Source organism: Lonchura striata, chromosome 5, assembly GCF_050655825.1.
Source record: "Lonchura striata isolate lonStrDom1 chromosome 5, ASM5065582v1, whole genome shotgun sequence".
Classification (NCBI taxonomy): Eukaryota; Metazoa; Chordata; class Aves; order Passeriformes; family Estrildidae; genus Lonchura; species Lonchura striata.
The window spans coordinates 57,331,043-57,346,233 of record NC_140707.1 but is presented as its reverse complement, the minus strand read 5'-3'; the positions used below and the strand labels follow the sequence as shown (position 1 = coordinate 57,346,233).

The 15,191-nt window shown below is 34.9% G+C and overlaps 1 protein-coding gene across 2 annotated transcripts in view; it reads left to right on the top strand.

The window, feature by feature from the left end:
* Positions 1 to 15,191, top strand: part of RPS6KA5 (ribosomal protein S6 kinase A5) — a 64,937-nt gene that overhangs the window by 45,113 nt on the left and 4,633 nt on the right. The window contains exons 9-16 of one of the 2 annotated variants that reach the window (XM_021531934.4): positions 946 to 1,107; positions 2,322 to 2,447; positions 3,182 to 3,315; positions 6,423 to 6,516; positions 8,801 to 8,971; positions 12,332 to 12,523; positions 13,161 to 13,320; positions 14,284 to 14,447. In XM_021531934.4, coding sequence (XP_021387609.1) covers positions 946 to 1,107; positions 2,322 to 2,447; positions 3,182 to 3,315; positions 6,423 to 6,516; positions 8,801 to 8,971; positions 12,332 to 12,523; positions 13,161 to 13,320; positions 14,284 to 14,447 — 1,203 coding nt within the window. The remainder of the gene's footprint in view (positions 1 to 945; positions 1,108 to 2,321; positions 2,448 to 3,181; positions 3,316 to 6,422; positions 6,517 to 8,800; positions 8,972 to 12,331; positions 12,524 to 13,160; positions 13,321 to 14,283; positions 14,448 to 15,191) is intronic. The other variant, XM_021531936.4, reaches the window with a different exon arrangement.

Below are 15,191 nucleotides of genomic sequence, written 5' to 3'. Positions count from 1 at the left end.
ACTTGAAGAAGCAAAAAAACACACTGCTGAAATCAGAAGGTTTAATGTAAAACACTGAAATTGTGTTGTCTGTTGGGTTTTTATTTTAAAACATTATTTTTAAAGATTGGTGAATTTTATTAATATTCAGATTTTATTAATAATTCTAGTGGCAAAGTCCTCTATTTTCCTTGGCCTAATTAAATCTTTAGTCTTTTATAATAAGTGTTAATTCTGATTTCAGTGTATTAACATTTGCTTTCAAATCATGATGAAGATTGGATTTGCGTACAATATCTGTAGTGTTCTGTCCACTGTGGTTAAAATGGTGTGCTTTCTTTGGAAAAAACAGATTATGTATTTATGGTGCTTCTGAAGTTAAGTAGAGTTAAACATAATTAAACTTCCTTATTTTACTGTTTGTTTTGGGAGATGCATTTTGCCATCATATAACACTTTCTATTCTTTACTTAATTTCAGTTCCACTCCTTTACGGTAACAGGGCAGTTTTTTCATATCTGCTATTTCTATGCTTCCTCTTTCTAGTCATGCTTCCCAAGTAAGAATTTGGAGGTTTATGCTCTCAGGGCTCTGACAGCTCACATCAGTAATTAAGCATAGAAATTGGCAATGAAAAGTTGAAGATGCATGCGCTGTGGCCTACAAAAATATAAATATTGGTTATTCTGAAATAGAGGAAGAAAATCAGGGACCATCATGGTAATTGTTTGATACACCTCCACTTAAATTATATTGATTTTCTTTTTGGATTCTGTCTACATACAAATAAGTATGACACTGCTTGGCTTTAACTAAGCAAATTAGTAGAGCATAATTTGAATGTTTTTCATCTGCCTGTGGAAAATGGCAAAGGGAGTTAGGACTGTGTGTCAGGACAAGACTCTTTCCAGTATCTTTCTGTAAAATTTTCATTTAATTCAATTTGTTTTCCTATTTTTTGCTTAGAATATGAACTGGGAGGACTTAGCTGCCAAAAAAATACCAGCTCCATTTAAACCAGTAATCAGAGATGAACTGGATGTCAGTAATTTTGCAGAAGAGTTTACAGAAATGGATCCAACATACTCTCCTGCAGCAACCCCTCAGACTTCCGAAAGAATATTTCAGGTATTTTAAAAACACAAATTAATATTTTAAAGAAATTTATTTTTGAACAATTCCTAATGTATAGGTAGCTTTTTTTTTTTCACCTCCTGCCTATTAAGTTTCTGGAATTAATTGTGTAACTTCTAGTCCCAGTTACCAGGACTTTTTGTTCAACAGTCACAAAATGAGAAAGATGGAAACAGTCCTAAGGGCAAATACGAAATTCCTTGTTTCTCCATTCCCAGCTGAATGTCCTACTTGTTGGACTAAAGTCAGTCTGTTCTTTATTGATTTCTTTATACCTTAGGAGTCTTGTCATCCTGACTCCATCAGCCTGGGCTGCCAGCTTCAACAAGAGCAATGTAGTTCACCCATTTCCACATTATGTGCTAGTGGAAGTAATCCTTTAGAAAGTGGGCGAGCTGAAACTCCACGTGTTGTAGGAGCACTCTAGTTAGTTGACTGATGTTTCCAGATGAGTAACAAAGCTTTCTTTACTGTTCCTTCCACGCTATTAAAGAACAATCCCTTCTTAGACTACACGGTCTGGATGTCAAATGGGCAGAAACAGCTCACATGCAACCAACTTGGTAACAAAACTGCAGAGGAGAACAGCAGTTTGGATTGCTTTCTCTTCTCCCTTTGTTTTTTATTGTCTGTTTTTGAGCAGCTTAATCCTCAGGGTAGAGGAATGTAGTGTCATATTTTGGAGCTTGTTAGATTCATAGTGACTATATCAAGCAGGTTATGCTTGTCTTAATAACATCTGATTCACTCTGCAGTGGTAGTCACAGCTCTTGTTATTATGATCCTCAAACTGGGCATATCGTTGCTCACACAAATTAATATAAAGTTAATCCATTTAAAGTTGTTTGATGCTTACATCACAACATGCAAACTGTTTCATGCCTTAACTTTAAGGTGTCCTGGGAAGCTAGCTAGTTTGAAGTACAAGCCTTTGTCACTATTGTAAAGCAATTGTAACTGAGCCAGATTAGCATTTATTAGAATTCTTGTAGTATTATTGTTTTGTTTCTAACTGTGGAGAATCATATAACTAATTCCAGAAAGATATCTATTCATATTGAACAAAGTAAGTTACAATTTCTCTATTATGATACAAAAATTCTGATCTATTGAAAAATTCTTCTGAAACTTCTGTTGTTTCATATGTATTATGGTAGTTTGCGCAACAGTATCAAGCTATACCCTTTTCTGATGTTTTAATTTCATAGGGATATTCTTTCGTTGCACCTTCTATTTTGTTTAAACGCAATGCAGCTACAGTAGATCCTTTTCAGTTTTATGTGGGGGATGAGCGACCTGGAACTACAACTATTGCCAGAAGTGCTATGATGAAGGTAATAGTAATATCAAGATTTAAATTAATTTGGTTAACTGTGTGTAACTTCCCAAGCAGCAATCATAATCTAGGCTATGGATTTCAAAGTAATCATCATTCATTTATCGATTCTCTGTAATGGCTCCTTGGATGATTCAAGCATCTAATGATCCATCAGATCTTGCATGTGATCCTATTAAGAAGTGGTTGAAGTTTAATCTGAAGAATGAGATGATTATTTAGTTTTCCAGAAGACTGAAGTATAGTAATAATAATAATATGACTCCTGATAGTTCTTATTCAGCCAAACACTGTAGATATTTCTGAAGCTAATTTATTGTATAATAATTCCATCTATGGTTTTTTTACCCAAAAGAGCATATAGTTGTGTGAAGCCTTATAAGAGCACATGCTATTGTGATGTCCTCAAATGAGCACATATTTTTGTGGATAAATGTATGTATGACCATCTTTGATCCTGTTTGTCTGAAGATTTTGTATCTTCAACTGTTGTAGTAGTAATGATTTATTTAGTGATTATTTGTTTAATGTAATGTAAGCTTTACTCTATGATTGTTAGAATAATGTTTATGCATTTTATTTAGTAAAATTTAAGATTATATTTTAATAAAAAGAGAGCTCTTTTACAGTTTTAAATATAGATGAAAAATTCTCATGAAATTTTACTCTTTGTCTTTGACTGTGTATACTAAAAGTATTCTGCAAAACTAAATACAGACAGTTTCCTAACAGGACTCTCCATTTTATCATCATTATGAACTGGATCTGAAAGAGAAACCATTGGGAGAAGGAAGTTTTTCCATTTGTCGAAAGTGCTTACACAAGAAAACTAGCCAAGAGTATGCAGTAAAAATAATTAGCAAAAGGTATAAATATTCTATAAGACAATAAAAATATTTTCTTTGCTTACTGTCACCCATGGAGTAGAATAATGTTCACTACAATTTTAGAAGTAATAACTTGAAAATTATTTCCTGTTCTTTGAATCTACAGACACTTATTGTAACCTTATGACCGTTAAAAGATTCTGACAGTCTTTTGAAATAATGTTGCTTTAGTTGGGACACAAGAAGAAAACTATAGAGTACTTTTCTGGTTCCTAGTTGTATTCTACCATTATTTCCCCTAATTTTGCTCCTAACAAAGTAAAGGTATAAGGTTCTTCTATCTTGAGACTTAAGTGAACTGACATAGGCTTACGCTAGCTCCCTCTTAAGCAGCCCAATTGATTGCCTAGGATGCTGCTTTTAGGAATGGTCTGCAGTGTGTGTTGCCTCATATCTAAGTGTGTGTGTGTGTAAAATGGGAATTGTAAGTTTTATCTTGTTTCCTGGATGTTCTGTAGAGAACACCACAATGGAAGCAGCTGACTTGCTTTGTACATGGGTACCATCTGGTTCTTTTCCAGAATGGATATCTCTGGGAGTTTTTGCTCAGAGGAGAATAAAGATAAGGGATTCTTTGAGTAGCAGATGGATTTTTACCTTCATTTTGCAGAGTTCATTAGTAAGTACATCCCTAGTGTGTTGCAGAATGCTGGCAGGAGAGTAGAAATGTTTGGCTGTCAGAATGATAGTTCAGTGATCTCTTGCTCGAGACATTTGGCTGTACCTCAGTTTTTCCAGAGTCTAGAAGAAGCTGTCTGCCAGACCTAAGTGTCTGTCATTTCATCATGTGCTTTTTGAATAGGACAGGTTGAAGAGCAAGAAGCTGAAGTGTAGGTGTCTGAGTTAGTTTTCTGAGGTCTGCTGAATTAATGGAAACCTGCCTAAAACTGTCTTGCACTAGAAGTGGGATTCAGTAACTTAAACATAGACATCTACACTGGGCTATTTTAGCATCTCTTGGTGTCTTCTCTGTCCTCTGGTTCCCATCAGTCTTGTGACTACTACCTTTTTGTAGATGTCTTCATGGCTGATGTCATCTTCCAGGCTCTTCTTTCCTATGCTTAGGCCACTGAATCCTACTCTAGGTATGTATATTGCAGTGAACTAATTCACCCTGCAAGATGGATTCACGGGGATTTCACTCATTAAAATGAGGCCTTAAGTGGTGTGTGGTAGACAACTACATTGGGTATTTTAATGTGAAGATCTCTGCCATGTGTCTACACTTACAAGTTTTTTCTTTGGTATCAGTAGAGCTGTAGGTTAGTGCTCCCATCTCAACATAATGTGGGTTTTGTTTCTGGGTAAGTGAGCAGACCAGTATTGAATTTTCCCCTAGAACTTCTAGAAATTATGTCCCTGAATTACACTACTCATGGATTCTTTTGCTCTTTCTCCTTCATCTTGGTGGCTCAGGCTAAATGAAGGTAAGAAGCGATCTGTATACAGAGATTTTTGAAATTTTTTTTTAGGATTGCAGGGTGTGAGCAGACTCAGCATGTTTGTACAGTATTTAGAGTTAGCAGTAAACCCACGCTCTGAACAATTGGCTAAAACCCAACTTGAATTAGAGTCTGTAAGTAATATTGCTCTGAGGATCACACCACTAAATCTTGCTAAAAGGAAAAGTATAAATTCCTAGCAACTTCTTTGCCTCAAAGTTAGTCTTTCACTCCTACTGGGTAAATGTGCCCAAAAGGGGAATCTTACATTTCAGGAAACCTTTTCATGATACTTGAGGCGAAAGCTCAGATGAGCTCTGTGGTGTTGCTTTTTTAATAGTGCTGGACCTGTCCCCAGCCAACATTTTTAGGTTTTTCTGTATATCGGATGACCACTGAAACAATGTAAACCTGCTTGAGTTACTGTTTTAGAACAGCCTATTTGTTTCTCACAGGGTTGCTTAAAATCTGAGATGGTAACTATTTACGGGGTGGGGGGAAGTATTCAGAAAAGCCCACAAACAAATTTCAAAGATTTTGCTCATGATACTGAACCTTTTTCATCTGTTTCCAAGGTCTGCTTCCTTCTGATAGTAGTTTAGGGGGAAAGACTCTGTGAGTCAGGTTTTTTAATTCTTTAAGGACCAGAAGTTACTTCCAGTTAAAAAATTTCAGCAGCAGAGATGCAGGTGGAACAGCTTAGTTTACTTGTTGATTATATGAAGCCTACAGAAAGACAGAGTTTTCTTGTACAGAATTCTCACTGTGGTTCTCATCCTAATTAGGAGGGGAAAAAAAGCAACCAAAAATTAAGAAAATATGTGTTGAGAGATTCTATCTCAATCTGTTACCTGTAAAGCCATTCTCTAAATTAGTACATATTAGCCTTTCTCAGAGAGAGTTTTGGCAGAAATTTTCAGGCAATATTTGCCAAAAGTAAATCAATATCTATTAACTATATATCTATAATAACTATATATATAACTATATATGTATAATAATGGAAAAAAAATGTTCTGCTGTGTCACCATTCATGTAGTTTTTATAACAATCACAGTTTTCACTTTTTATGGCTATAGATTTCAATACTTGAAAGGGAACTTATGCAATGATTTTTCTCTGGAAATGGTCTCTTATCTCTTCCATTTCAGATTTTTACAATTCTCTATTTAGGGGTTCATTTGTATAGCACATTTCATATATAGATGATATTATTTTTCTAGTAGAGTTCATAGTTTCCAATTCATTCTGGAAGCACTTGTCCCCATTAAGAATGAAAAAAGATGGGACCAAGATAAAGATGAACTAACAAATATTGGTAGTAACAAAGGTGAAGTCAAATTGCCCTGGACTAAGGTCATGGTTTGTTTTAGATTGAAACTATTCTGTATCACATCAGCTTTTGCTGTAGGAAGTTGCAGTTGCAATAAAAACATTTTTTTAATTGGGTATGGTTTTTTTGATGGACTACATTGCAGGGTTATGAGGAGAGTTTTTCTCCACTTAGTTTTAATAAGCATTTAATTGTGTTCAAGTGATTGTAATAGTAAAAAAAATATGGATTGCAAACAGTTAAAAAATAACACTCGGAATGGGCAATTTGCTCAGTAAAATTGCTACAAAATGACTGCTCAATTTTTCCAGAATGGAAGCCAACACCCAGAGAGAAATAACAGCTCTGAGACTCTGCGAAGGACATCCAAATGTAGTGAAGTTACATGAAGTATTTCATGACCAGGTATTTTGAAGAAACTGTAATCAGCACCTACCAAACAACTGCTATGTGTTTTCCAAAGAACTTTTTGGACTTAAGCATTCTGTAACTGTGGAGGCAACTTTTTTCCTAGGGCTTTTGTCTAGTCAGTACAGAAAGTGAAGCAGATATCCTTCATTCTAACAATCTTGCTATTACTCTAGCAAATCAAAACAGTATGTGAAAAAATTAGAGACTTGAATTCTGTTCATTGTTCTGTTTTGTCTTTGTTTGCCATCATACAATGTGTTTGTGGCCCAATTTCTGTATCTATGATACTGAAATGTGTCATCACCTTTCCCCCAGAATCATTATAAATCTTAAACTGTATTTGTGAATTAATCTAGAAATGCCGCATATGAAGTTTATATATCTAGTATATTTTCCTACACATTAGTAAATTAATGGAGATAACCAAATAGCTTGCCAGATTACCAAATGTGAAAGTAGAGAGTGTATTGGAAAATTTATTAAGATCAGTTTATTTAGATGTCTTAACTGTCTTTTTCCTTTAACATAATACAAACTCTACAGCGTGGAATAAACAATAATTTGATCTGAATTGGAAGTTGCCCTTGGTTTGAGCTAGGGTTTTGGACCAGATGTCCTGTGCAGCTCTCTTCCAACCTAAACTACTCTGTTGGTCTATGTTGGTCTATGGATTTTGTAATGGAACAAGGGGTCTCTTACCTCTCCACATATCCCAGTCTATCCCCCTCACGCTGTTTGTGCTGGGAACAGCAGAGAGCTCATGTAGAGCACTTCAGAATTCACTGAGAGGATACAGTACTGTACAGTACAGTCTGTACTGTAATTTTTAATGACGAGAAAATCCTCTTTTTACATATATGTGCAATATCAGTGCACATGTGTAGAACAGGACATTTCTTTCAGTTTCCTTTGAGTAAAATGAATATGCTAAACCTAAGAAATTGGTTCTCCAGACTGCTCTGCCACTGAATAGGCTGCTCTCAGACAATCAACCCACTGTATTTTTAGCTACTTCTGGTAGATCCCAGGTGTTAGCTTTAAGATTACTGGCACACAATATTCTGAAGACCAAAACTGATGGAAATCTTCTAATTTTGACCTTTCTGCAGTTTGTCGTAATAAGAAGAAATTCGAGTTTTTAACTTGCTCTGATACCAGTCTGTTCAAATTCTACATTAGTATTCCAACCATATAATATTGGGTTGCAGTCTTTTGGTAAGCCATAAATTTTCTAGTGAAAAAAGTATTTTTATCCTTCTAACTTCCCTGATATTCCTAAGATATTCCTAAGACATAAAGAAAATTTGCAGGAGAAGACATCATTCAAGCACTGCTAGACACCTTGGTTGTTCTAAGAAGTGTTACTGTTTTCTGTCCACATAGCTCTGCTTCTGTTCTTTGGTATATAAAGTGTGCACCTTCTGACTATTGCTTTGAATTCCATTTTTTGGCCCCTTCCCAGAACATTTTTGTTCTGCTTGGAAATACTACTTTTGTTACTGTCATTCAGGGAAGGGAAGGGCTCGAAGCCATGGCGTGTCTACATCCATTGCCTTTTGAGAATGCTGACTTCACTTCCTTGTTCTGAGAAGTCTGCTGTTTGTTTAATGGCAAGACATTTGAATTGCAGTTGACTGTGTGCCAGTGTTGTCTTATAATCAAGGAAGCCTCTGCTTACTGATTGCCTTGAAAAGAGCAACCTTCTAAAAACTCATTGCTTTTTTAATTTTAAAAAAAGCTCTTTAATTTTTGGTAAGATATATTTTTTAATTCTGATGATGGAGTAGTTTTGGCTACTACTCTATAGTGGATAAAATCACAGGTTCTAGATAATTTTTTATTTCAGAGGTAAAGTTTCAGGATGCTTTTAAAGGATTTAGTAACATTTAAGTGGTTACCTCCTTATACATATTAATAGACACATATCCTCATATCAGAACAGGCTTAAGCAGTAAAAGTTTTGCTTCTTCCAGATTTACTTGTTAGCCTAAGTAAAGCCTTTTCATCTCCCTACAAATTTATACATTTAGCTGGTGGCATTGCATTTTTGTTAATAAATATGGGTGCACATGGGAAGGCATTATTCTTCAGTCTCAACAAGACTGATGGGAAAAATGCCATCTGAGATTTGGTGCTTTATTTTGGTCTTCCAAATTACTACAAGCAGCAGTGCTATTTCTTCAAACATTGAGAACCTGTCAGAATAGCACCTAACTCCTGAGTGAATGTTGGTTTGTAATGTTAAATTTCTTAACATGCTATATTTTTATTGTTTCAGCTTCACACATTCCTAGTAATGGAATTGCTGAAGGGAGGAGAATTGCTTGAACGTATTCAGAAAAAGAAACATTTCAGTGAGACTGAAGCCAGTCACATTATGCGGAGACTTGTTTCAGCAGTGAGCCATATGCATGATGTAGGAGTAGTCCACAGAGATCTGAAACCTGAGGTATAGTGACTTGCATATATGTGTTTTGACAATAAGTTATTAAATGTCTGGAATGTGATGTATCTGTTTCCCCAGCCTTTTGTTACAGAGTTTTCTACTTCTGTATTTTTAATTAGATGTTACAACTTTTACTTAGCAAATTCTGTAGATATTTTTCTGTTCATAGGTAAAAGTAACTGTAAGCAGTCTCTACTCTTGTTCAAAAACATTCTTTGCCTATTTGGGGGCATTTTTCACTAGTATGCATTTATGGTGTGAAACAATTCATAAGCAGAGCTAGGTTGCTTGGGTATTTTGTCTGTACATTTCCATCTTCTGTTTGATCTTAATTTCCTTAGTAGGGCTTCTTTTCCAGTTAAGTATGAAATGAGCACTAAGAGAGATGTGTGATTTGAGTTCAGTGAGTTCAGTAGTTTCCCAAAAGAAACAATATATTAATATCTATTTTTCAGTAACTGCTTTTCTGGTATTTTTGCTGTGCAGCATCATTGTGCCTTCTATAATAGTAAATATTCAGTTTACTATTATAAGATTGACCACTGGCTTTGTTCTACCTCCTGGAGCCAGTGTTTTCTTGGGTGTTTTTGCCAGCAATGGGTTGGGATGTATGTTTTCTTGAGACTGACAATAGTGTAGATTAATGTGGATTCATCCAGTAAGGATGTTCATTGTAGGGTGATGACAGCCATCAGACCCCAGGAAATAGCTGCTCTTTTTGTAGCTGGAGTTAAAAAATAATCCACCATTCCTACTGATGTTTTATCTTTTTGTAATATACTTTCTGTAATATGGAAGACTTGCTATTTTATAATAATTCCAGTTCAACTAGTAATGAAGTTTTCTAGGTGTTGCTAGTTATTTTTGAAAACTAGTCCAAAATATATGAGTTTGAAAGAATCTCTGTCTTGGACTCCTGTTGTAAGTAAACAGTTAGAGAGACTATTTTGTAATTCTAATGTATGAGTTAAAAAAGTCATCAAAGAAACTTTTTTCCAAGAGTCGCATCATCAGGGTAAGAAAATGACTTTTGAAACACGTAATTATTAAAAGGATGAAACCAACCCCTCTTTCTTTCTTCTGCTCTTATCATTTGAGTCTTATTGCCGCTTTGAATATAAAGGCACAGTAAAGCAGAGCTTAGCTGCGTGGTAAATTAGGCAGTCTTCAAGTCTGCATTATGTTCAAGAACAGAAGTCTGGGAAGTCAAGTAATGAAGGGTTAGCAAACAGCTTGCAGAATCCATTGCTTCCACAAAGTTGGACTTAACTTGCTTGTCTCCTTCCTGCTTGTTTTGAAAGTTACTATTTTAGGTTCTGACATGAACTTAGAATGGGATGTGCAGGTTTCCCAATATAGATATGGTTAGTGCATTTCTCTGTAAAAGGATATATAGGAAATTCTGTTGCTTTTCTAAGAATTCCAGTCAGATTTTTTGATGCTCAACTTTGCAATCTAATGTGCTACTGATAATTATTTTTTCTAATGTCTGGCTGGTTAAATGTAACTAAGAGTGAGACTTTGAATTTCATGTACTGGAAGACTTCTTTTTATCAATAGTAATTAGATCACACATGTTGGTCTATAAAACAGAGGAAAAGTACTGGATAGAAAATAGAGAATTCATAGGAATAAAGAGTTTGTGTAGCATATGTGACCATTTTTGGAGCCTCTCAGTAGAGGATTTGAGGGCTGTTTCTCTGTTCTTTAATCTGTGAACTGGGTCCTAAAGGTATTACAACAAAACATAACAAGTGTGAGAGAATGTTGTTTATGTATTCTAAAATATAGGTGGAATATAGCTGTAAATATCTAGGGGATGGGAGGGTTCTGAAACAGGCTTAATTTGCCTAATTAATAGGAATACCTGAACCTGGTGTAGGATAATTGGACTGTACCTTTCTTTCCATGCATAACCAATTTAATTTTTATCATAAGAAAGGACTTCGTAAATCAATGTTATTCATTCTTTATTTACTTGTAGGTTATATTACATCACCATAGAAAAAAGACTATTATATTAATCACTTGTCTTTCTTGTATGAATATTTTTGCTGAAATTAGGCTTCCTGTAGATCCATTTACACACAACAATTAAAAACTGACTCCTCTGAATATGCATTGAGCTCTATCAGCAGTACAGAAAGCAAAAATGCTAAAATACTGTTTTGTAGCAGCTATTTTCTTTTGTCCATAATTAATGGTCTCAGGTTCTCCTTATTGATCTGCTGGCAGTCTAGCAATCATTTTTTACCCTTGTTAATGAGTTTGAAATTAATTACTTTGTGTGAGTCATTCACCTTTTGTATTACAAGGTTAGATAGGACTATAGGATTTCTAATATTGAGACTTTTCCTAGCATTCATAAATTGAACAGTAAAAGCAACAGCAAAATGATGCTCTTCTCTCAGAAGCTGAAGGGAAGAGCAGAATTAGCTTATGGTTTATCTGGGCCTCAGACAGTTTTTCTATGACTTAGTGTCCCTATTGTATCTTTCTTGGCAAATACAAATGCTCAGGGGACAAAAAAGAAGCAGATTACCTTATATTTTTCAAACTGATAACAACTTGTCTGTCTTCAAGTCCAAAAGTGCCACATTCCAGTGTGTAAAGCTGGAATTCTCAGGGACTAGTGCACCAATGTCTCTGCCTTGGTCTAAGGAGTAGGTTTGTGGTGGGACTGTTACGTGACCTTCAGTGCGTGAATGCTGTTGGTCCCAGTTTTTTTCCAAAACATATATGTGCACTGGCTTTGCCACCTGTGCCAGACAGCTCTCAGTGAAACCTCTGAGCTATTGGTGCGCTTATTAACACCACTGCACACCAAGGTGCACCTTTTTGCCACCATCCTTCACTTTCAAATGACTCTTGTGCATTATTGTCCTCATGGCAGTACTGTGGTGCCATTGACTACCAAGGACTATTCAGTCACAAGTAAGAAGGAGCAGTGGGAATCCCCCACACAAGAAAGCTGTTGTTGACAACATGCCAGAAGGAATTGGAAGCTTAAGAAAACTTGGTTTTGTTTGAAGAAGAAGGCAATTCTCCCATCTCCAACATATGGATGTCTTACGGTTTTTCTTGTCAATGTTCCCAGAATTCTTTTCTCCAACCTTCTGTGTTAGGTATCCATTTTCATTAGTAATCTCAGAATCACCCTGACTTGCAGATATGCATGTGCAGGTCAACACATCACATTTCTAACAGCCCAGAGTACTGTTATTTCTCTTTTTCTCTTCCCTCAGTGTCTTGCAGTTCACTTTCCCTCTAGATAATGGAACATTTTCTGTAGTGATAGATGTAACAAAATTATAACAAATTTTGTACCCAGTGTTAATATTGATTTTTGTCTTTGCTTTTCAGAATTTACTATTTACAGATGAAACTGATAATTCAGAAATAAAAATAATTGATTTTGGCTTTGCTCGTTTAAAACCACCTGATAATCAACCTCTTAAGACTCCATGTTTTACTCTTCATTACGCTGCCCCAGAACTCTTGAATCACAATGGTTATGATGAGTCTTGTGATCTGTGGAGTTTGGGGGTTATTTTGGTGAGTGATTGAGAGTTTTAACTAATTTATTTATAATTTTATAATTTATAATATAAATTTATAATTTAAAAATAATTTTTATTTTGTTGAAATGCAAGGGACTTCAGATGATTTCAGACATAAATTGTGTACATGCTGAACTAAGGGGAGGTGAAAGTAGCGCTGCACAAATAATATATTCCAAAGAAAGGTCTTTTCCAGGAGCAGAAATTTTTTTTAGCAAGTAGGAAATAAAATTTAACATTTTTGGGAATGGAAAAATTACTTGATACAGTCAGCTTCTCAAAAAGATATATGCTTGTTAGGGGATTTTACAGGCATCCATATCAATCTTTCAACAGTTTCAATTCCAAGAAGGAATCAACCTGTATTTTGATCTACAGAAAATTAGTTTCATTAGATATAAATGAGGTAGAAATATATCTTGTTCATAGCTTCCTGGAATAGATGAATGTTTTTTCTAACAAGGACTCCAGAGAAAGTCTTCTATATTTAAATATTCTATAGCCTTAAAGTTATGTTAGGCCAAGTTTTATTGTGTAGCATTGGTGATGCAAACAACAGCCTTTCATATTGAGCAGCAGAGTTGTCTATAAACACACTGTGTTTCCTAATGCTGCTTTTGTTCTTGTGACAGTACACGATGCTGTCAGGACAAGTACCATTTCAGTCTCAAGACAGAAGTTTGACGTGTACCAGCGCATTGGAAATTATGAAGAAAATAAAAAAGGGAGAATTTTCTTTTGAAGGAGAGGCTTGGAAAAATGTTTCTGAAGAGGCTAAAGAGCTAATTCGAGGTATGTGTTTACAAGTATTTAATGTACATTATGTTTTTATTTTAAAAGGTAGAATCTAGAATTTGGAAAACCATACGATATCTGGATGCTGCCAAGTGTCTAACTTGATAGGGCAATATGCACAGCTTGGGCTGTGTACTGACCTCTGCTATAAGCAATGGATGCATCAGAATGTGTTACAAATTGCTTGCACGCCTAGCAGAGTTTTCTAACCTGGTAAAATGTTGATAAGGTTAGTGGGATTGCAAGGAACTGAAGTGAACTCACTTTTAAAACATATTTAAAAGCAGAATTTTTCTATTATGTTATTTTTGCCTTTCTGAAAAAACAAAACTGTTTATGAGATAAATGTCTTAAAAACTGAGCTTTTGCAGAAAATGAATGTATTACTATTTCTTTTCCATTGGCTGTTTCTAAATTCCTGTACAAAGACTACTTACTGTATTTCTGAGCTACCTCATTGACATTTGCCATGCTTTGGTTCCCTTAAGCTTTTGAGCATCTAATTAAGTTTTCATCGTGAGGTAGACACCTTAATGCTACTTAGATGGAGTTCTGAATTTCTGTAGAAGCAGATTTGTATGGAATTTTTCTGCCAAAAATATAGGGATTTTGAGATTCTGACGAGTGAATTGTGCAGGGAATCTGAGGCTTACTCTTTTGAACTTTATCCTAGACAGGTTTTAAGTGAAGAAATAATTTGATAGTTCTGAGTTTGTGTGAAGAGAGATATGAGTTAGCAAACAGATATCCATTTTTTACTTTTAAGATTCTTCTGGAGAGGATGATAGTATAACATTGTGTGAGCTTTATCTAGGGTAAATATTGGCATACCTAGGATAAATATTGACATCAGTTACTTATCAAAGCAATGCATGAGATTTTATTAAGAAATATTTGCATTTTCTATTGACTGAAGATAAATAGCTGACAGTTTGCAAGAATGTAATGTGTTTCTTTTAGGACTTCTCACAGTGGATCCAAACAAAAGGATTAAAATGTCCAGCCTGAGATACAACGAGTGGCTTCAGGATGGCAGCCAGCTCTCATCTAACCCTCTAATGACACCTGATAACTTAGGCTCTTCAGGAGCTGCAGTGCACACATATGTCAAAGCCACTTTCCATGTAAGTTCTGAGAAATTTTTTGTCATGTGCTGTTTTGTACTGTGTCATCTAGATTTGTGTGTGTTTTCTCTTTAAAACTATACGTATGTCCTTATAATTCAGTATATGCTTATAGCTGTTTTTTTTCTTCAATAACATTTTCTTATAACATCTCTGATGAAGTACATGAAAATATGAATGATGAAGCAAGCATAAATTTCTTGGAGGTATTTATTTTTGTGACGATTTGGGCATTGGGTGCCATTCTTGAAACAGCAATTAAAAGTATTCTATTTCTTAGAGAAATCTATTAAAAATATTATTTAAAAAAACGAAACTTCATATTCAACCTAAGTAACTGACTTTTTGTCATTATGGTTATGAAATTGAGGTAGAGTTTCTGGAATATATGTATGTAGTTAATATTTTTTATATCATGATGCTTTTTTAGTGGGCTTGCTTATCTACTGTTGTTTATTTATTAAAATAATTTGAACTGTAACTGTATTTTATAAACATAGTGTTGATTCTCATTATAACCTCTGCAAAGAATAAATAAAAATTGAGTAGTAGATCTATGCTGAAATGCTTGTGGCTGCTTTTTAGGAAGGAGAGAAGAACAAAGTAATTGTTTCTTGGAGAGGTCCTGACAATGTAACATAATTTGGACTGAAAGAAAAACTAATTTAGCAGTGTTCTCTCTGAAAATGTAGTGTTAAATAGGTTAAGGCTAAATAAAAAATACTTCTAAATGGAAAAGAACAA